Here is a 23,152-nt window from a genome sequence, read left to right as displayed (position 1 = left end):
GTACCCTTGGCTCCATGATTGGGGGGCTGCAGGGAGATGAGAGCCCTCCACTAAGCCAGCATATGAGCAGCAGTGGGCACAAACCTGGCCTGCTGCCTAGCTCCAAACACATGTAACCAGCTCAGAGCTTCTCAGTTACCCTGAGAACATCAGTTGGTCTGGGCACAGATTAATAATTTCGCCTGTTCTAGCTCGCAGTTGTCAATCAATATGTGAGTGTGCTTCTGGACTATTATTCCTCTTGTACCCAGGTTTCATGATTCCTGCATTACCTCAGACAGCAAACACAACACAGATGTAGGTGAAAGGATGGGCAGAGCATAACAGAGCAGGGACAAGGAGGGGAGTGGGAATGGGGAGAGCTGTTTGCTTTCCAGTCTTATACTAGTGCTAACTTGATTTCCAAAACTTGCACACTGTAAGCTGGTCTAATGTTAATGTTGTAACATTTTTATAGTACTGCTGTTTTTTTCTGTGGTATATATGTTTACATATTCAATAAAGTTTACTTACTTCCTGTCTTTTCAAATTTATTTGATACAATTGTGACTGTTGGAGGGTGTTGCACCTGTTATTATGTAAAGCAGCTGTAGATTATATTTTTAATAACAATGTATCACAGAAAACAGTATAATGTCAAAGAAGTCTGTGGTAGTAAAGAACCTATATCCTCCTGAGAACCAAGGGAAAAAAGTGTCTTACAATTTCTGTTTTTGTGTGATTTCCTATCTATTTGGGCCAAAAAAAACACCTTACAATTTTAATTTTTTTAAATATATTTTTTATTTTAATTTCACAGCATGTCCATTGTAGAGGACAACAGGACGATATCTGTGTGAAAATAGAACTAAATTTAGAAAACAAGAAAAAAGGAGCAGATTATATCTTTGGCTTGGAAGGGTAACTCCAAATACTTAAGAAAGATAGAGGTGAACAAAATGTCCATTATAAAGGACATAAATGAATGGGCCGGGTCTCAGGAGGATAGAGAATTATCAGCTGAAACAGACAATCTTGCAAATCCATTGAGCTGGTTCGTGTGAGCAGCAGGAGACTCAACAGCTCCGGAGGCAGAGAACCTGCAGTAAGTGTCAGAGAGAAAGAGAGAAGAACAGCCTAGGCACTAATGTGCTTGAGGGAAAAAACACACAGTGTGATGAGTGATGCAGCGATTTTAAGACACAGATACAGTAATCTTGTTGGCAGGACAACACGGACACCAGTTACTAACTACTAAGCTTAACTGATGCATTGAGACTGACCCAACCCACTGAAGGTAAAGTGGTAACCAGTGAAGCCTGAAAAAGAAACAGAATAAAGTGCTAACTGAAAGTTATGGCATAAAGATGAGTTTTTAGTTTGGATTTAAAGGCCTCAGCTAACTCAGCAATGTCTAATATCAATAGGTAGGTTATTCCAGAGGATGGGGGCCTGGTGGAGCCTGACTGTGACACTATCAGTGCACCACTCTGATGAGCAAAATAATGAAGACAACCCTTGTCCCTCACACCAATGATTTTTTTTTCACCAGATATACTTATCAGCTATTTTTTCCCTGCCACACCCAAATACATCCTAATGAATTATGGAAGATTGTGTATGCTTAAATAAAAATAAAAACAAATGAAACAAAGAATTTGAGTGAAATACATTGAACATTGAGCTTTTGTATGTATTTGCTGTCATATTCAAAAACATTTGTGAAAAGGACAGTTATTACTACTGCTGTATTACTGGCCTCATCTTACATCTGATATGGAGCCTGTGTTATGCTATGTTCTTCTCCCACTATTCTCTACCCCCTCTCCCCCTCTCTCTCTCCTTCTTAACCCAACCAGTCGAGGCAGATGGCCGCCCACCCTGAGTCTGGTTCTGCTCAAGGTTTCTGCCTCTATAAAAGGAAGTTTTTCCTTGCCACTGTCTCCTAGTGCTGCTCATGGTGGGATTTGTTGGGTCTCTCTCTGTAAATACCTATTTAAAGAGTATGGTCTAGACCTGCTCTATATGAAAAGTGCCTTGAGATGACTGTTGTTGTGATATGGCGCTATGTAAATAAAATTGAATTTAATTGAATTGAATTGAATTTAGCATTTTGTCATAACTAATTTAACTAATTTCACTGTGACATGTATTTTCCATGCCACATAAAAATCTAATTACAACACACAGTAAACAAACTGAAGCAGTGTCTTGCATTTCAGTGTTGTCCAACAGTGGGCAGCATATACCTTCCAATACTAAATACAAAGCTCTGTTTTAAGTTAATGAGGAAATGCAAGGGAGCTTACTCTTTTTTTTAAATAAAAACACAAGGTCCATGCCATAACACAAAACAGTCAACTGTCAATCAAAGCTTGGGGGGAAGAACAAGAACAGAGCTCTGACCCAAGCTGGTGGGATGTTGCCAAATAAGAGCATGTGTAACTTAAAAAGCAATGGCCCAGTGATCTGTGTGGAATGTTTTTGATTAAGATATCATTATCAACAGAATAAAAGACATCAAATATAAAATAGAAATTCTTGAATCAATGTAATCATAAGGTAATTTATTATTCTGTCGTGTGTTGTTATTCTGTATGTTTTGTTGTTTTGTTTTTTTTGTTGTTTTTTTTTTTACATATTTTACTGCAGACATAGTTATATTTGTGAAAGTGGTTACTGATCACAAAAGGATCTAAGTTGTGTAAGTAATGGTATAATAACCATGTGAGAAGACAGAGAAGTCAGGGAAGTTTCAGTCAGTAAGGAGATGTTCAAAGTAACATGAGAAAACTGTAAAGACAGATTTAAACAGCACAGTGGTGAGGGAGTCAAGAGAGCAGAGCTGATGTGAAGGAAAGGTGCTAGACACAATGCTGTTTGGAACTGCAATATTATCTCTAGCAGCAGACACTTTAGCGGGAGGGAATTGAATAATCTTGTCACATTTCTCTGTAGAGTTACATTCATAAGGAACTGAATTGATAGGATTAATTGGCTTGTCAATAGTAAAAACATTTTGGGGGCTTTTCTGTGTGGAGTTTGCATGTTCTCCCTCTGCCTGCATGGGTTCTCTCCAGGTGTTCTGGCGCTCCCACAGTCTAAAGACACGCAGGTTAGGTTAATTGGTGACTCTAAATTAGTGTGAATGTGAGTGTGAATGGTACTTTCTCTCTGTATATCAGCTAGACATTCAGCTACGATTCAGCTATCAGATAAACTGATAGGGTGTACCATACCTCTCACCCAATGTCAGCTGGGATTGGGTCCAGCCCGTCTGTGACCCTCAAAGGAAAAAGAGAATAGATTATTTTTGGTTATTGATTATTTTGATTATTGATTTGATTATTTTCAAATAGAAATGAATGACTCTCTGGAAGATTTCATTTCATTGCTAAAATCTAAAAGTCAATTTTTATATACCTCAAAGTCACCTTGTAGGATGGATCTGCACCATTTGCACTCGGCCATCTGACAGATTCACTTCATCATCTCCACATTCACTGCTTCTTCAGGGTGCCCGTTTGGAGACACAGATCAGATTGAAAAAAATGCAAACATTCCAACATTCTGTGCGTAGGAAAACTCTTTTCTTATATTGCGTGAAATACTGGATACAGGTTCAATCTTTAAAGTCTGTGTAACGCAGTAATCTTTATGTATTCTGAGTTAGTCACACCACAGAAAAAGTGTGCTATTAACCATCCAGCTAAATATGAATGGTTTAAAAAAATCAGTAAATATATAAAATTAGGTTTCAAAATCATGAGAAAATAAGAAGCTCTCTGAGCTCTGACATGCTGGGAGGAAATGAGAGGAAGAAACTATGACATGCAGAAACTGCAATCAAGCCAGAGCAAAGCTGCTGGAGAGCAATAGTCTGGCCAATGGAAGTTGGCAGCAGGGGATTGGTTGCAATATCCACCATCAAGTTGTTCAAAGAGCTTGGTATCAATGGACAAGCCCTGCATCAAACTATAAAAGATCTCTAACAGACTGCAGAGTGCTGCAGCCAGAGGCTGTGGCTCAGGAGGAAAGACATCAACTGGGCCCCAAGATGTTAGAGACATACACCTAGAATTGATCAACCTAAGGTGAGCCTGCCTCACCCGAGGGTGTCTTGTATTTAAAAGGCCCAAACACCTGATGATGCTGAGGTACACAACTGCTGGTGGTCAATAACTATTGCTAATGATTGGTATTTAACAAAATTATGGTGCAAAGAGCCTTCAAAAGATAAGATTCACTTACCATCCTGCCCTACATTTTAAAATAGCTGTCTTAAAAATGTAGTGACACAAATAGTAGGCTTCTGGAAGATTTTCCCACCTCCACACAGGATCTCTGGTGCAGAGTGTCCATCAGGTTCTTGGTCACCTCTGTTACTAAAGCCCTTCTACCCCAATTGTCCTGTTTGGCTGGGCTCTAGGAAGCTCTAGAAGAGTCCTCATTGTTCCAAAGTTCTTCCATTTAAGTATTATGGAGGCCACCATGCTCTGGTGAACCTTCAGTACAGCAGCAATTTTTGGTAGCCTTCCTCAGATCAGTGCATGGACACACTTCTGTCTCTGAACTGGCAGTTCCTTCTTTCTCATGACATGGTTAAGTGGACTGCACTTTTACAGCACTTTTGTAGTCCTATCGACCACTCAAAGTGCTTCACACTGTAGTGTGACCTTTAGGTCACATCACCACGCAGTCATACAGCACTTGTTCTATACATTTAAATGTATAAACACACACACAAACTTAAATAAGTATGGGCTTCTTCTGCCTGATGATTGGCAGTTCATCTTTGGGGGCCATCTTCCTGATGAACTCCTAAATTTTTGTTGTTTCATCCTGGACAGAGGTTCTGACACTCATTAGTCCTCAGCGTCCCTTGATCTGTACAGTCTCAGGGTGCTGCACCTGGGGTGAAACCCTCCGTACATTGTGAGGAGTTTCCTTGTCTTGGTGTCAGTGGTCTGTACAGTGTATTTGGAAAGTATTCAGACCCCTTAACTTGTTTCCTATTTTGTTATGTTGCAACCTTATGCTAAAATCATTTTCCCCCTCAGTAATCCACAATTGATATCCCATAATAAAAATCTGTGCAAATTTATTAAAAAGGAAAAAAACTGAAAAATCACATGAAAAATGACAGAAGTATTCAGATCCTTTGCAATGACACTTTGAAACACTATGCAATTTAGCCCAGGTTCCTCCTATTCCTCTTCATTATCTTTGAGATATTTCTACACCTTGATTGGAGTCCACCTTTGGTAAACTGAATTCATCTGGACATGATTTGGAAAGGTGCACACCTGTCTATAGGTCTCACAGCTGACAATATCAGATCATATCAGAGCCAAAACCAACTGACCCGGAGTCCAGTGGCTCAGGGCACTGAGGCCCATGTAGTACACAACCTAACCATTTGCCCATTGGGGTGCCCCCATTCACTTTTAAAAAGTGAAGCATCCTAAATTCACTGCATATTGTCGAATAATTCCCAGAAGACTGTAGCTGGGTTTTGCAAGTTCATAACATCAAACCGAGACAATTTCAAGGCACAGCATTTTATTCAAGCTGCAAAGATGAAACACTGCAACCCACATTTTATCATGTAAATTTCATCAAAAAATATTGTTTTACCACACAAACATTTTCATGGTCAGGACAGACACTTGTCATCCACCTACATAAAATGGAATGATCCACCATACATCACGAAGGAAAACAAGATGAAAGGAACATTTTATGTAAACATATGAGGAGACATTTCAAATATTCAAAGGTTAAAAAATCAGTACAGAAACAGGAACAATAATTTCAAAATATTTTTGTATTTGCTTAGTTTATGTCCTCCCATTATTTTGGACAAGCTTTTATTGAAATCGGTAGAAATAAAAGTAAAGGTAAAAGCTACTGTGAGGAGGAAGATGTATTTCTATGACACATTCCTTTTACCATAGTGTGAATTTGATCAACCCACTTAGAGAACAACGTTAAGTGTCAGGTCTAATAGTGCAGGCTGTTAAGAGCTGCTTAGAAACTCAGAGGTCGCAGATTTGAATCTTGCCAGGTGTTGTTTTGACGTCCGACACCCAAAAGGAAACTGAGAGATGATCCAGGTGTGAAGGGAACTGGTGGTGTATATCGTGTGTGGGAATATCAGACACTGTAAGGTGACTTATTGCGCAGAGTGTGAAGGATCAAATCCCGCACGTTACCTGGACCTGGATCTGCTTTTTATGGAAAATAGGTAGAAATAAAAGCAAAGGTAAAAGCTACTGTGAGGAGGAAGATGTATTTCTATGGCATTTTGCTTTTGTAATACGACACATTCATCTTACCACTGTGGGAGAAAAGAACTCAGACTGATCTATGTGATAGTGTTGGACAATCACACCAGGATAAAATTGTTAGTTTCTAGCAGAGGATGGTTTTGATCCATTGACCTCTGGGTTATGGGGCCAGCACACTGCTGCAAACTGCCCCAGATGGGATTCAAACCCACAATCCCTGGTTTAGGGGGCCACTGGGTCTCTCTCTTGTCACAGATGCAAACACACATGGCTGCAGTGTTTTACGTTAATTCAGAAAAGGGCAAAATTGCTGTAGGCATGGGCTAACATACGGGGGCCCATGTGGGCATTATTATGGAGAACTCACAATTGGGCTTGCCCACAGAAGGCCCCCAAAGGGCAAAGGGCATGTGGGACACGTGGGATTAGTGTGGGTTTTGCCCTGCCCACACTGCCCCACAGTAAACTCACGACCCACAGGGGACCCGCATGGGCATGTTTGCTGAAAACTGTATCGTTTTGTGACTGATGAACTGAGTGCTGTGTCCTAAGTAATCCTTTATACTTCTCTCTTATTCCTCTTGCATAATTGTTTTCTCTGACAGTTAATATTTTTCAGACTCATTGTCTGTAACAGCTGTAATTCTCAGCTGTTTGCAGAACGTTACAGCAGCTTCACAAACTCCTGCAGGTTAAACTGAACTTACCAAAGACTTTTAGGGCCGATTAACTCTGAAAAACTCACTATACACGGACCGACAACACTTGCTAGCTTAGCAACATAATTAGGCTAAACTATCCACAACCAACCCTCTAAAATACCATAGTTACACTAATACTTGGTCCATTCAAAAAGAAGTTGTAATGAATGGAAATGTAGTGTACTAGAGGATGAATACTGCCTGTAGTCTGTGGAGTAAGAGAATAACAGCAAGAAAGATTTTATTTTTACATTTGAACTGGAATTTAATATACAATAATGAGAACACTGTGAGTGGGTTCTGTGGCAACAAGAGATTTGAGATAAATGTTTCTATATTTGCAGTTTACACTGCCAAAGATAAAGAAGAATTCTAAGATCTTAGTTTGTTTTCATTCTTTCCTACTATATCCTTAGATGTATCATGAGTGTATCGAACTGTGAGCCCTGTACTGAGTATCGAACCGAATCATGAGTTGACTGAATTGTTACACCCCTTTGTTTGAAAATGATTTTGTTTTGTTTGTTTAGTTTTTTGGAATGAATTCTTATAATTATTTTTTATATATTTCAGTGTAAATAGCTTGACACTTGAGGGAGTAAAACCAACAACCAAATAGTTTTAAAAAGTAACTCAGAGCAGTGTTTAAAGTTATTTTAACTCTGTTTTGTGAGTTAAAGAAAGGACTTTGGCATAGTGTTAAATGTTTAGCTGTTTTGAAAGTGTCAATTTAAATCTGGAAGGCGTGGAGCTATATAAACCCAGAAAAAGTGTGGGCTGTGTGGGCCTCATGTGTCTTTCACTGAGAGGCTTCTGTCTGGCCACTCTGCCATTAAGCCCAGACTGGTGGAGTGTTGCAGTAACGGTTGTCCCTCTGGAAGCTTCTCCCATCTAGACACAGAATCTCTAGAGCTCAGCCAGAGTGACCATCAGGTCCTTGATCACCTCTCTCTCCTCTCTCTCTCTCTCTCTCTCTCCCCTCACACACACACACACACACACACACACACACACACACTATATTAGGGATTACAGAAAAATTGATCTTAATTGATTTGATTTGATTTTTGGCAGGAAATGCTCCAAGTGGGCAATAATTGACATATAGGAAAAGCAGAAAACGCACTGATAATAATCGTAAAATAAGAATCGATAATAATATATACGACAGAATAGTAAAACAGTGAGAAGCCCGTGGTCAAACAGCTAGATTCATTGTTTAATTCAAGTGTTGATAGACACTTTAATCGAGGATAAGTGCGTGACCAAAATGTGATTATTTGTTGTTATGTTCAATGTTAAACTATTATTTATATTACTCAATAGAACTTTTTTTCAGTGCACAACTGCAATCCACATTTGTCGGGACCCCTTAAATTGTACTTTGTCCTCAGTTCCACCGTCCAGTTGTTTCAGACTACATGTTATTTACTCCCTGCTTCAGCACCATAACCCTGAGGTTTCTTTCGTCCTGTTGTATGTATTGGTAAGTTCTTGGTTTCCTGTATGAATGGTTAATGCAAACCACGTGGTGTGAAAGCAGACTGCAGCTTCTTTTGTTCAAATCAATCAAACCGGAGACGGACAGAGAGCTGCAGAATCAGGAAATCACCGGTAAAAGATTTATTCTTACCTTTCTGAAAATACAGACATTTTTTTTAAATCACCGAGGCTGTATTTACGCTGAACTAAAACGCACCCAATCAAGTAAATACAAAAAAGTTTTTGTTGCAGCGTTTCATGAAACGTTATTGTTCATGTCTTTATTTAGAGTGCCTGTTAGCTTACAGTAGCGAGGTAAGGTTAGCCCAGTGAACCCTATCACTTCGCTTTTTTGTAAATTTTATTCAAGTTTATTTCAATGGTCGGGGGGAGGTGCTCATTTTATAGAACACACAAAGTTTACCCAGCTCGTTTGCGTAGTGGCTGTGTAACTATGTAACGTTAACTTTATATGGCTAGCACGTCAGCTAGCCCGCTACCCAAGCATTATGTGAACAAAGAGCGACAGTGGTTAGCTCGTTAGCCTAATGAGGCTAGCATCTAGCTACTAGACCGACACCGGTACTCGTGGTTTTTATTTTCTGGCGCTAGTTTCCACTGGCCATTGATTAAATGAACATTGAAGAAGGTAATTTTAAAAAGCTGGCCAAATTTTCTACTTTAACGACTGGTATTTGACACTAGAGGTAATCAGGGATTTGTATAGTAAACTTAGTTGTTGAAGACTCATGCAGCACTCTGGTCGGTTGCTCTGTGTGTGTGTGTGTGTGTGTGTGTGTGTGTTTATAGGCAGAAAAGTCTGAATTGTTCACTTGTTGAAACTGATGTAACGTGAATAGCATAGTGAACGTTATTGCTATAATAATACCGATCCTTCCACAACCTGCTCATGATTTGTAATAGTTGGTGTCTGTATTATTTGGGGTGTAACCTACATTTCTTTTGGTGTGGAACTTCTCAGTTGAGGCATATAATTGTCTCACTGTTGTCTCAAGTTAAGCTATTCTTGAATTATGTTTTCATTACATGATGTTCAAGTACAGTTGAAGTCTGATTTACACATTATTGTTTACCCTGTATAAACTGATTACTGCCTCTTCCTCACAAAAACAGCTTCTCATCAAAAAAATGCCACGCAAGAAGGTGACAGACATCTCAGGGAATGGTGGGATGAAAAAGAAGAGGGCCAGCGGAAAAAGGAAAGAGAGGGACTTTAGCAGCGATGATGAGTTTGACTACGAGCAGGAGAACAACAAAAAACCTGGCAAGCCTGCTGCCAAGTCTGGTCTCCAGCCTGTCACAGTGGCAGACGATGTCAAAGAAAAAATAGTGGGTTTGATGGGTTCTGTAAACTAACTACTTGTAATTGAAAACATTTGTTTAACTCATACCTTTCTGTCTTAATTGTTGACCTCCTATCTGTGTATGTCCTTTCCCACCTGGAAAACAAGTTGTCTGATTTCACGTGGTTTCTAGTATAAGCCTTCTTATGTCTAGTGTCTACAGGGATGGATTCTTTGTGTGTGATTGCACAATGATAGTTATTTGCAATGCTTAACAATAATTGTTACTCATGTTACTCAGGAATTGGTTAAAAGTTCAGGAAAAAACTGAGAATGTTTACGTGTTATTATAATAATAATCTTTTGAGTTTAGGTTCCAACATATGAGCGTTTTTTGGTGGTATTGACCTCATTGTTCCCTCTCTACAGAAACTTGAGTGCCCAAAGGTAAAAGGTCGACTGCTCATCTTTGGAGCAACTAACTGGGATTTGATTGGAAGAAAGGAGGTGCCCAAACAACAAGGTATAATATTGTCATATTAAATAGCTGGGTTGAATCTAGAGTAGAACAGATGATGGTGGCTGATAACTTGCCCATTTTGTACACTTTTGTAGCCTCCTTGCTTCATAACTGTGTACACTTTGACAATAACGAACAATGATTAATCTCTATCACAAATCATTTGAATTCATTGACATTATCATTTTTACATGCAAAAGAAGTAGTTGGCTGGCAATGGTATGATATAGCCATGTATAGCCTAATCAGTGGGAAAACTAGTCTATTTTCATGATCAAATTGAAAAAATCAAAAATCCATGCCCATTGAGTGTATCTGTCGACCTAGATGCTGCACAGAGGTACTGGACTGATAGATAAACAAAATCTAATGTTTTCATTAGATTTTCTATCCTGTGTCTGGGTGTTTTCCAGACCACTCACTGTGGTACACAGATGAGATGTAGGAAATTGTAAACCCAACCAGAATCAATAAAGGATTGATGAGGTTTGCCAGTGTCTGCAGTAGAGAATGAAATTATTAAGAATATCTACAATTTAGGTATATATGTGTGTCTTTGTTTGGATGCACAGCCAACATATGTGGTAAAATCAGTGAGATCCCATTAATTGATTGTGACAGTAATGTCTATTCATATGTATGCATGATCTGCCTCCCCTGCCCCCTCCAAAAGCGCAGGCCGTCTGATGCCTTGGGCAGGCTGTGCAATGCCTTGTTCCTTGTCTCACTACTCTAGTACACACTGATGAATCAGCTTTGTTGAGACAGAATGGGGGGTTGGGGTGACAGCAGGAGCAGCTGCATAGACAAAGACCATCTCTGAGCAAGATACTGTGCCCCCCAGAGCACCACACATGCTTTCAAATAATTCTTTTGTTGTACACTGAGATATATTAAGGTTTAATTGGGTGTATTTACCATTTCTGGTAGAAGATTGACAATACTTTGTTTAGTTAATCAGAATTGAATGAAGACAGAATGTCTTTTTCTAAGATACCTTTGAGAAATGTAAACATGGTTTTCCATAAAAACCACATTTAATTGAAACATAAGTTTCACGCTTCTCCATATTTTTATTATCAACAAATTTTATTTACAAATCCAAACTAAACAGTGTGTCAGTCCTCTCATTACCTGACCTCTCTGTCCTCTGCTCCAAACCCATTGCCTCCAACTGAATGGATATATGCTGCTGTAAGGTGTTTGTGTTATTCTCTCCTACTTTACAGTGGTCAGCGAACAAAATAGGACAAAGAAAGTAACATGCGAGTTTTGAGCTGTCTTGAGCTGTTACGAGTTTTGCGAGTGCTCTGTGTGTGGAATGGAAATCAGGTTATGAAATTTTCTCTCTGTTTCTAGCTGCTTTCCGTAACTTGGGCCAAAATCTGTGGGGTCCTCACCGCTATGGCTGTCTGAATGATGTTCAAGTGAGCTGTGTGGTGTCTGGTCCCTGTGCTGCACACAGTCTCCTTATGACCACTGAGGGCAAGCTGTGGAGCTGGGGTAAGTAAGATGCTACATTCAGGTACAAATGATTATACTGGTAGAAATAGTGTATAAGCCATTCCTCCTCTCTGGTTTGAGTCCAGAGTGGAGGGAGTTATCCATCACTGAGGTTGGTTTCTGGCTTCCGCAGGTCGTAATGACAAAGGTCAGCTGGGTCATGGTGACACCAAGCGCCTGGAGGCTCCCAAGTTAATTGAGACCCTGGCAGATCATGTGATTGTTGCTGCAGCCTGTGGACGCAATCACACCCTGGCACTCACAGGTAGACTGTCTGTTTTCATTCTAGCCAAACACCCAAGCATCTGATTTCAGTGATTTAGTTCCCTTAGTTGGTGTTGATCTGTTGTAGTCATTGGTAGGAATGAGACATACAATACTCTTGGGTCCTAATAATTCAGCATAGATTTTTCAAAGTGATGGAATCCAGTCTTCATTCATTTTAAAGCCATTATAGAATGTGGACAGAATATGATGGTTGGTAAATGCTACTGTATTTTCTAATGTCATTCTTTCTCTTCAGAGGATGGCATAGCATACTCTTTCGGTGAGAATAAGCTGGGCCAGCTTGGCCAAGGCAATCAGACTGATGCAGTCCTCAGCCCAGCACCAGTAAGTCATCATTATCACATCTAGCACAAGCTTTAGAGCCAGAGAACTGATAGACTCATACAAGTACATACTGTGACACATGATTCATATTTCTGCTGCTTATTCGTTGTTGGGGGGTTAAAAATTAAATCAAATTCAAATCCTGATTCTTGTATGAGTCTTCTGAATTGATTTACCAATTTCCCAAAAATCTACAAAAAAGGCAGTGCAGGGCTCCAGGCTGCAACCAATTGCTCGCATTTTGCGACCAAACCATGTTACATACCACAACAATTAACCTGTTGTAGGGACACCCACTGCTGTTGAATTTCTATCTTCCTCTAGAAATATGAATCTGGGGGAATGCAAAAAGTGTTGTGAGGTAACACAATTTTTTTTTTTTAAATAACTCTGTGACCTTACTAAACATGTTGGTGTACCTTTTTTATTGTGAACCTTCCCTCTCTTTCCCTCTAGATTTCCTACAATGGCCAGCCATTGGTGAAGGTGGCTTGTGGTGCTGAATTCAGCATGGTGGTGGACTGCAAAGGAAACCTGTACTCCTTTGGCTGCCCAGAATATGGACAACTGGGTACGCTCAAACATGCAAGCACATTTACTGTTTTTTATGTCATCCTTGCTGTGTGTGTTGCTAGTGTGTGTATCTCTGCAGTCATTTAGGCAAATGTTTTGGCAGAATGTTGGTGCTGATACGTCAGCAACACTGCTTGTAGCTGATAGAGGCTAGTATTGGAAGTTGACACTAGTTTTACAAAGACAGTTTGACATACTGTCTTTGGAATCAGCACATGCATAATCCTTCCACAGAGATACATTACTGGTGGGGGCTGTTTTGTATTCTATCTCTGAATTATTTATATAACATAGATCTCTCATCTGTCTCATTGCAGGTCACAACAGTGATGGGAAGTTCATAGCTCGCGCACAACGCATTGAGTTTGACTGTGAGCTCATTCCTCGCCGTGTCGCTATCTTCATTGAGAAGTCCAAGGATGGCCAGATAATGCCTGTGCCTAATGTGGTGGTCCGAGATGTGGCCTGCGGGGGTAACCACACAGTGAGGAAATGCACTCATTAGTCTCATTACAAATAAATCAAATTAAGCAGCTTTTTCATAGACAACCAGTGATGATTCTAACAAAGATTACACACTAATGCCGTTATCCTTTGCACTGAGCATTAAAACTGTGTGTGTGTGTGTGTGTGTGTGTGTGTGTGTGTGTGTGTGTGTGTGTGTGTGTGTGTGTGTGTGTGTGTGTGTGTGTAGCTGGTGCTGGACTCTCAGAAGCGAGTGTTCAGCTGGGGTTTTGGTGGTTACGGACGTCTGGGCCACACAGAGCAGAAAGATGAGATGGTTCCCCGACTGGTCAAACTGTTTGACTTTCCTGGACGTGGTGCCAGTCAGATCTATACAGGCTATCAGTGTTCCTTTGCTGTCAGTGAGATGGGTAAGAAGAAAGCACATCATGTGAAAAGATTTCTTGACTCTTAATCACACAGAAAGACTCATTGTTACATTGTTGTCAAACACTAAAAACATTAATATTTGCAGATACTTTTAACTTTTTCTGATGTTCCATACAGTGTCATACAAATAGCATTACTCATAAGTATTAAAACTCTGGCATGTGTTTGCTGTAAGTTGTCTGGGTACTGCACTGCCCTTATACATCTGCTTTTTTCTTCATGTCAGTAGAAAAGCGATGTTTTAAGGTTTCTCAAGAACCACTCATCCAAAAAACAGTTGACACTCCTCAGCAATATACCCATTAAGTTTGGTGTCGATTGGATCAGTAGTTGTCAAGAAAACAGACAGGCAGACAGATTCCTCCATTTATAATAAGAATTGTATAATAAACAATGCTGTTTTGTGTGCTGCAGTGCTTGTAGATATCTGATCAGCATTGGTTTTGCAGGGGGCCTGTTTTTCTGGGGGGTGACGAACACTTCCAGAGAGTCAACCATGTACCCCAAAGCTGTGCAGGATCTGTGTGGCTGGAAGATCCGCAGTCTGGCATGTGGGTGAGTGCTGACAGTATTTTGTCCTTTGCTCTTGCTGTGACCTGCTAGGTGATAGTGTCCTAATGAGTACAAAGTATGTCATGGGCAAAGGAAAGCAGTAAGAAGTGCTCAGGGCTAAAGGTTCTCTGGCACTGTGCAGTTCTGGTGCAGTGTACTGAGCAATGGAATAAATACATCTCCAATATTAGGGAAGGACAAAGGTATGGTTTTGCTACCCCACTTTTGTCTTTTTATGTCTCCATGTGGCAAACGCTGTTGTCTGTCTGTCCCATCTTTCCTTCCATCCATCACCATCATCATCAGCAACGCCTTGAAGGAATACCCTGAAATTTGGCACAAATATTCACTTGAGCTCACAAAAGACACTTTTGGCCTTCTGAACATGATATATCAAGAATGCCTGGAGGGAATTTAATTACACCTGGCAGCATTTACTTGGTTGATTTACTTAAATGATAAGATTTTGGTTGTCAAAGGTCACTGAGACCACATAAAAAATGTTTTTGGCCATAATTCAAGAATTCACTAATTAACTGCAACTGGACTGGGTGGCAGAGCCATACAACTGTGTTGGTAATTCTGATTAAAAATAAACATATCATTATACAGTTCCCTCAAAGAGGTGATTATATTTAATCATCTTATATCAGTGATCATTTTGCTATATTCAGCCACTGATAAAAACAATTAATAATTACAGCTGATTGGCAGGTTTCAAGCTTAACAAAGTTGAATTCCGTTTTAAGGACTGAGACCAAGCACACATTTCCTTACCATCACAAAGCCTCAATGACTGCACACTCAACGTTCCACCATTTCCATCCCTTGCATTGGATTTGAGCCTAGGATGTGAGTTTGATCTGGATTGCTCAAATGCATGTTGACTTACGAGCAAATATGTGATACATATGTGATTAATACTTGCATCCAAAGCATGCACACCAAATTTGGAGAAATTTTTTCCACCCAGTTTTCACATGGATGTTCGTGGCATTTGTAGCACTTCCTGTGGGAGGAGGTCAAAATGCTGTAATAGACCTATTCCCAATCACAAACCACAGACATGTACCAAGATTTGTGATGATTGGACCAATGGTTAACCGGATATGGCCAACAGTCCCTAAGCCCTGCCTCTTGCGAAGATACTTTGGTTGATAGCAGACATGTTTTTTGACCAGTTTTGCAAATTTATAATAGAAATCAGTATTTTCAGTTCCCAAGACCATATACTAAATTTCATGTTAATAAAGTCAAGTCTGAAAAAGTTCTATACATTTTTCTGTTTTTCAAATTATGCAAATTAGCAAAAAATGGACTAAAAGTGTGAGGGGCATGGCCTTTCACTAGTCACATTTAGAGACTTAATTACAATGCCACCAAGAGGCTAAACGAACTCATGATTCATGGGACCCTCATTCACATCATCTCCACCCCTCTGTGGTTGGAACCCTAATAAACCAGGCAAATTTCTGAAGAGCTGTACTCCTTTGGGGTTAGAACCCTAAAAAAATCACACTGTTTTTCCCCAAGTGTTTTGTGTACTGCTTATACACCCCAGCATCTCATGTAATAGATGCTAGCAGCACCTCACATTTGTCAACTTGCAAAAAGTGACAGACCAGATGTCTCACAGCACTAAAGTGTCAGATTTAACAGTTATATATTCAGCAATGGAAAGTTACTTCTTTAAACTTCTTTGTTTTAGTGTCAGTTTTAGTCAGAATTTGGATGATACCTCCTTTCATCCAGCCACTTTTTACTGTGCTTTCATCATTATGGTTTAATTATCCTTATTATATTGTCATGTGTTGTAAGGCTATTTTATTCCTAGAAATGGTTTGACCTTGAAGATCGCCTAATAGCATGCAATGTACTGTCATTTTAGAATACACAATGTTTTAATAAATATAATCTCAAATATGAATTTTTCCTAATAATCATTTCTTGTCCTGATCCACCCTTATTATATACTGTTCTTGATGCATTTTTGGTTTTTTCAGCCCCCTTAATCTAACTAATCTAGACTAGTGCAGGTGGCTGATCTTAATCCAAAAGGTTAGGTTGGCTACAAATGCAGGAAATTTGCTTCAAGTCCAGAGTTCTTACGGGGCTAATTTTCCCCATCCCTATCTCTGCAGTGATGCGCTGACGTAGTAGTTTTTTTTTGTTTTGTTTTTTTTTGTATAATCTGACTGTGTGTTTGTATTTAAAAGGAAGAGCAGCATCATTATTGCTGCAGATGAGAGTACGATCAGCTGGGGCCCCTCGCCCACATTTGGAGAGCTGGTAAGACCTGAGGCCTCAGCCATGGTGGTGTCATTACATGTGGCATTGTCTTCAGTCCATATTAACTGTACAACGAAACAAGACTGTTGTGTTGTCAATGGGAAGCTGACACATGATGAGCTTCCACACACAATCATCCTGTGGTCTTGCTTCTGCTTCAAAAGTTCTTTGAGCTTGACAAGAATGGATGACAGAGGGCTTGCAAAAAGAAAAATGTACTGTATGAGAACCAGTGAAAGTGAAGAAAAATATGAGCTGTATATGAATAACCTAAATTCCATTATGTGAGTACAGAAGAAGGAATATTAATATTTAGTATATTTTGAAATAATGCAAAGCTAGATTTAGGGTTACAAGTGTGGATGAGTTTTTTTGTTTGTTTTTTTTTTTACAGTGAAAGTCAAAGAAATATGTTTTTCTAAATGATCACATCACAATTCATAGGAGGATGACAAAACTGAAATTTGTCAAACATATACTTTATAACAACAGAGAAAGATATGTCAGTGATATCTGTAAAATAAGAAATTAGGCAACTTTGCTTAAATCTAGGGTTGCAAAGATGAGTACACCCTTGATTCAATATGGCAAGTACCTGGAACCTTTTTGCTGATAGTGCTAACCAGTGCACCACCATGCTGCCATGATGTCATTAATGAAGTACAATTCCCCCAAACCCTCAGCACTCATACATCCCCATATAAGGACTTTACCACTGACAGACTTCACTGTGGGGACCATGCACTTCTCACTGTACCCCTCCCTCTTGCAACACCATACATGTTGGATGCCATCAGTTCCAAGAAGATTAATTTTGATCTTGTTAGACTAGGGTATGGATTCCCAAAAGTCTTTCATCTTTGTCAATATTGGTCTTGGCAAAGGCTAAATGGGCTTTTTTGCACTTTGGCATCAGCAGTGGCTTTCTGCATGAACAACAATTATGCATTCCACATCTGTGCATGTGTCTTATTGTGTGAGATCAATCACTTACTTCAGTTTGGCTTTCCACAGCTTTCGGCAGCTCTGAGGCCACTTGCTTGTTGGTTCTCCTGCACTTTTCCCAGTAGATCTTGGTCTTTCCGAGGTGAAGGCTTTCAGTGACAACAAGGACATTTCAATCCCTGTTGAAGTGCAGAGTGACAAAATGGGTTAAATACCACTTAAATTGTTTAGCAGTTACTCTTGTTTGAGTGGGATGTTTCAACAGACTCATCTGGTGATCAGTTACCCACATCAAGCCCCATTGATGTTATTTTGTCATTCTCTGGGATGTATGCATTTTTTGCAACACTGCCTTTTACCATTTTGACAAGAAAATCATATTTTCCAGTTTAGTATTGATATATGGCATCAGTAACTGATACATGATGGTTGTAGAAACATATCATATTTGAACCCCAAATACGTCTCTCAAATGAGGGATCACTGAATTTGTTAGCTCGAGGGTGTACTCATTTATGCTGTATACTGTATATGTGGAGGATACCTTAAAATTTATAAGAATATAGGCAGGAATAGTGAAGCATTTTGCTTCTGCTCAGCCTGTGCAGTCACTACTTAATATATAGACTTTTATTGATTGATATTGATAGGAGTTTTGGCTGTTGTGATAGTCAGGAGCTCAGAACTAATTGGTTTTTGTCATTTGTCCTCCAGGGATATGGAGACAACAAACCTAAATCCTCCACCACGGCTCAGGAGGTCAAGACTTTGGATGGCATCTACATTGAGCAGGTACTGTAAATGGCAAGATATTAAAATTTTCTGATCAGCTTCTAATATGATAAACTATAAACTATATTTTGGCATTCTATGCACACTATGGACTGGAAATCGAACTTTTTAAAATGGCTCATGAGTGGATAAAGCTAAACCAGACCAGAAGAGTCCACAGCCATGCTTGTGGCGCTGTGGGGATATAGACACAGATTAGACACAGTGGTGCTTGGAGCTGAATGCAAACAAGAGCATGCTGATTTTTAGCAGGCATATTGTTTACAAGATACACACATTTGCGATTTAGCGCTAAATACTGTGTACAGCTGAGGCTGATGGGAACTGTGTTAGTTTTACGGGTATTTGATCACTAACCTTAGTTTTGGACATGTTGACCTGATGATTGCACCACATAATCACCAAAGTTATTACAATTCATCCTGAGAGGAACATGAATGTGAGTATCACAGTCATGGTCATCTGATGGTTATCAAGGTATTTCATTCAAAATGAAAAATGTCAGTCTCGATGGTGGCACCTGAGAAAAGGTCAGGGGATCACTAAGTTATTGGGGTTCATCATCTCTGCATCATGAATGTCAGTACAAATTTTCTGTCTTGTACATGCTCTTATGTAAAAAGATGAGTGTATACATAGTAGATAAACTGGCGTTCTCCAGGAAAAATCCTGCTGTGGAAATCGGGTTGTCTACCCTGACAGCAGAAATCTGGCGTCCGCTTCACACTGAAAGAAACCTGGACTAACCCAGTTACTGAAATTTATGCTAACACACTTAACTAAAACATTTCCAACTATATCTCAGTTTGTTCTGCACAGGACATTACACATCTGGTCACATCCACTCACACCTTAATCAACCTAATATTATGTCACACATCTAAAATTCACTTTGAGTTTGGTGTGTGCCTAACCTCAGATTTGAGTAGTATGAGCCAGGATATTGTTGTAAAAGGAGTACCTGATTTCATTGAGGACAGAGTTCACAAAAAAGTCTAGTGTAAACTCTGAGGCTTTGATCTCACTCAGTAGAAAGATCATATATTTATTATACTTTGTGTCCAGAAGGTCTCAAAGAATAAAATATGAAACTTATAGATGCTGTAAGATGTACATTCTTTGTTTTTGCAGGTGGTGATGGGCTACTCTCACTCTCTGGTTATTGCCAGACAGGACACTCTGCAGGAACAGGAGAAACTGAAAAAGCTGCCTGAGTACAACCCCCGAACAATCTGATTGGACCTGCAACATCAACACCTCAACCTTCACAGGAGCAGAGACTAGCAATGCTCAGCAGGAATACCTGGCCTGTTTAGTCACTACTGTTCATGGTGGTATGCTAGTGGGATGGTTGAGTTCAGAGAGAAGCACTCAAAAGTCTGAAAGATATCCACACATCTTAACTACCAGCAAACTGGTTCTGCACCAATTTGGACACTGAAATCAGAGAAAATGGGACTGGAGATGGACAAATCCTCTGGATGGTCCATCTTTAATAATGTGTAATAATTGTCAAGATATCTTCACTTCCCACCTTGAGTGAATGTGCAATGGTTTGCTCCAAGCACTACACACCTAGCAGAGTTGTGCTTCCCAAATCCTTTTCCATTTTGTAATACAGCCAAACATTGATGTATTCATGTCTCTTCTGTTGTTGTTTTCTTGCAGTATTTGAAATGATAGAGTTGTTTGTCACATTTACGGGTGCTACAGCAAAACCCTCAGTCTGAGAGGTTTTCAGAGACCAACACTTCATACCTGTGCCTTTTTCTATGTGTATGTTCAGGATATGGAAGTCTTATTTGTGTTGTTCAGGGGATCAGCGGATCAGTCTGATTTAATGTATATGGCAGTATGAGCAGAGACCTGTACTATGAAACCAGGATATGAGGTTAGCAAAGTACCTTCAGTCGTATGACCGCTAAGCAAGAACGTGCTTGTTAAGTTTAGAAAAGCCAGAAAATGAAAAAGAGATCCTGAATATGTTGAACTTGCTTTGTAGTACAGGCCTCAGGTGTGTGTCTAGCTGCCACAGATTAAAAACAGGATTTGGAACATAATGTTCTGAGTTAGTGCACTCCACTTGATGTTACATTCCTTTTGTCTTCAGTCTTCAGTGTTTGCATCAAGGATACACAAGTCAGTCCTTCCAAGACCACGGTGTCTGCTAGCTCTAGTCTTTGCTAATTTGCAGTGCTCAAAGTGGATTCACAAGCAGGTGCTGTCTGGAAATGCTTCAGTGTGTCAGGGGGTGCTGGAAATAAAGCATGTCCTTGTGTTTTTTCCTATCTGTACTGAATTCTTTTTATAGTGAAATTTCTCTGGCCTATATTGTTTTTTTCATTGAAATGATTAAATAAAGATTGATGTAAATTGATTTTTTTTTTTTTTTCACCTCTCTACTTGTGTGGTATCTATACTGTTTATCTTAGTCAATATTAAAACATAAGCCTCAGTAATTTTTTAAACATGCATTTTTATATTTATCTTTAATGACTGTCCAGGTACATTTCCACCATGTTGTACCGTGTGGTGAGAGTCCTGTGTCAGGATCACAGCTCCAATTGCTGCTCTGGGTTGGACATTTTTTTACCATGGCATCCTCAAATTAAAATCTCTGTAAGCTGTGTCCTTTCCCTTGTTCAACTGACCAGATGTGATGCATAATTTACTGTGAGTGTGAGAACTTTGCTGTCAGCCTAGCTGCAAACAACATCCCTAAGAGCACTGCACTACAATGTCTGAGTGCGCAAAGTATTGACCTTAATTAGAGTGACTTCTGCATGGCGCCCTAAAATGACACACCCACACCCCATTCAAAACTTTGTCCACAGTGTGTGCTTCTTGATTAGGAAGTAGAAAACCCTCAGTCCCACAAGCAAAATATACTTACTTTAGGGGGTCTGTGTATTTTTACTTGTACTTGAAGACAGCCAAGGATATCAGGCAACTTGTACCTTTGATGCAGCATCAGAACGGGCAGGAGAGATTTGCATCTAGGCTAAACCTTTCTCCCCTCCTACACAGGAGTGTATATCTTTAGTTCAGGGTCTTCTGGCCTAAAATTACTGCCTGTTTGCTTTTGACGGTGAATTATTTGTCGTAGTTCTGTGTCTTCCATCTTCACCTCAGATAGTTCATCAGAGCATACAACTCTTCTATCTTTGCGCGCAATCATGTAATCCTGTATTTGCAGAGGACATCAATGTCGCTCTCTCATCATCCTTTCAGAATAATCTTGACAACAAGTCGTTCTATCCAAAACTGCCAAGACTGTTCATCAGGATATGCATCAGATGAAGACAAAGTTTGCTGGTTCAGTTGAGCAAGACAGTCAAAAGACATCTGTACCCATGTCACTGCTGTCTCTGGTTGGCATGGTCCTTGAGGGCCGTGACATCATATCTCAATCTGAGGTTATGTCTTAAGCTGTGCTCAACATAGCTCAGCTTGTTCAGTTTAACAGCTACATTCATAGGCGTGATGAAGAGTCCAAAGCACACTCAGGAATGGAATACTCTCTTACCAGTGTACGTGGAACTCAGTGAGAAGAAAAGCCTTGTCGACACACTCAGCTAGAACTCTCAAAATCATATAACAGAGAGATGGACATTATTGTAGCAATGGGCAACCATGAAATTGAGCTGGATCACAGAGAGCAAGTAATGAGTCATCAGTCCAGAGAAATATGTCTGCTTTTATTGATGCCACGAGAGAGGAGAGAAGCTAAATATAGTGTCCTCTCTGACATGACAAATATAATAAATTAATTTCTTGTATGTGATATCATGAAACAGTATTTGGATGTTGTGACGTAGCTTGTATACATGATGTATCTTTATTATTTTACATTATTTTTTTTACAGTGTGTGTGTATATTCATTTCTTTCAGGTGGCTTGAGTCTATGACTAACTGTGTCCAGGAAGATCAACCTGTAAATACATTTCCTGGGAAGCCTTTCATGCCCACAACCAAAGAAGCTCACCCCTGTCATTGCAGGACAAGTACCCCTTGTCACTGTGGACCAGCCTCTTTACAGCATAGTCAAACAAATACAGTTATTGGATTGTACTCATTCCTTGCTACCTATCATTTCATCACCACGCTCGACCTCCAAATGTGCTCCCACAGAATAGCATGACTCTCTAAGCTCTTCCAAAAGGAGGATGTATGGTAGGTAACCCAAAGCAGCTGCAATATTTTAACTTTATGTTTATTTTGCATACATAGTGTAAAGTTTGGTTGTTTTCCCAGGTCTTTGTCACACTTGCCCTAATAGAGGAGCACAAAGACTTTGGGGATTATCAACTTGTTGACTCAACCTTAAGAATGCTGAACCCAAGTCTTGACAACCCTTTGTGAGTGGGTGAATTCAGCATCTCTACTGAACAGGAGAGGGGAAGCAGAGCACAAGATGACACAGGGCAGAGGTCCAGAATAAGTTTTTTCTCTAGTAGCACTGGCACTCTCAATTGAAAATTTTAGCTGCACCTAAACACCTGCAAAACATTAATATTTTTTCCATCTGTATAACTGATGAATTTTTTGGTTAAAAAATAGATCATTTACAATTTAAGTATTATAAATATCTACAATATGGGACACAATGCAGCAATCCTATTTTTGTGAGTGTTCCCACTGTGCCCCATGAAAAATAATAATCACAAATTAAAGCTGCAAGCAGCGTTGACTGTGCCCTTGCACCCCTGTGGCTG

The 23,152-nt window shown here is 39.7% G+C and overlaps 1 protein-coding gene across 2 annotated transcripts; it reads left to right on the top strand.

The window, feature by feature from the left end:
• The first annotated feature begins 8,380 nt into the window (after positions 1-8,380).
• On the top strand, positions 8,381-20,813 carry rcc2 (regulator of chromosome condensation 2). Of its 2 annotated transcripts, none has more exons than XM_018701525.2 (13): positions 8,381-8,456; positions 9,587-9,802; positions 10,186-10,279; positions 11,636-11,779; positions 11,913-12,044; positions 12,303-12,391; positions 12,848-12,962; positions 13,282-13,448; positions 13,659-13,839; positions 14,308-14,413; positions 16,627-16,699; positions 18,359-18,436; positions 19,568-20,813. In XM_018701525.2, the coding sequence occupies exons 2-13, from the start codon at positions 9,602-9,604 to the stop codon at positions 19,670-19,672; spliced, it is 1,485 nt and encodes a 494-aa protein (XP_018557041.1). In that variant the 5' UTR covers positions 8,381-8,456; positions 9,587-9,601; the 3' UTR covers positions 19,673-20,813. The 2 variants fall into 2 exon arrangements, with proteins under 2 accessions (XP_018557041.1, XP_018557040.1); XM_018701524.2 differs by lacking the exon at positions 8,381-8,456 and adding an exon at positions 8,457-8,584.
• Positions 20,814-23,152: the final 2,339 nt, after the last annotated feature.

Source organism: Lates calcarifer, linkage group LG6, assembly GCF_001640805.2.
Source record: "Lates calcarifer isolate ASB-BC8 linkage group LG6, TLL_Latcal_v3, whole genome shotgun sequence".
NCBI classification, from domain to species: Eukaryota; Metazoa; Chordata; class Actinopteri; family Centropomidae; genus Lates; species Lates calcarifer.
This window is presented reverse-complemented; position numbering and strand designations above follow the sequence as displayed.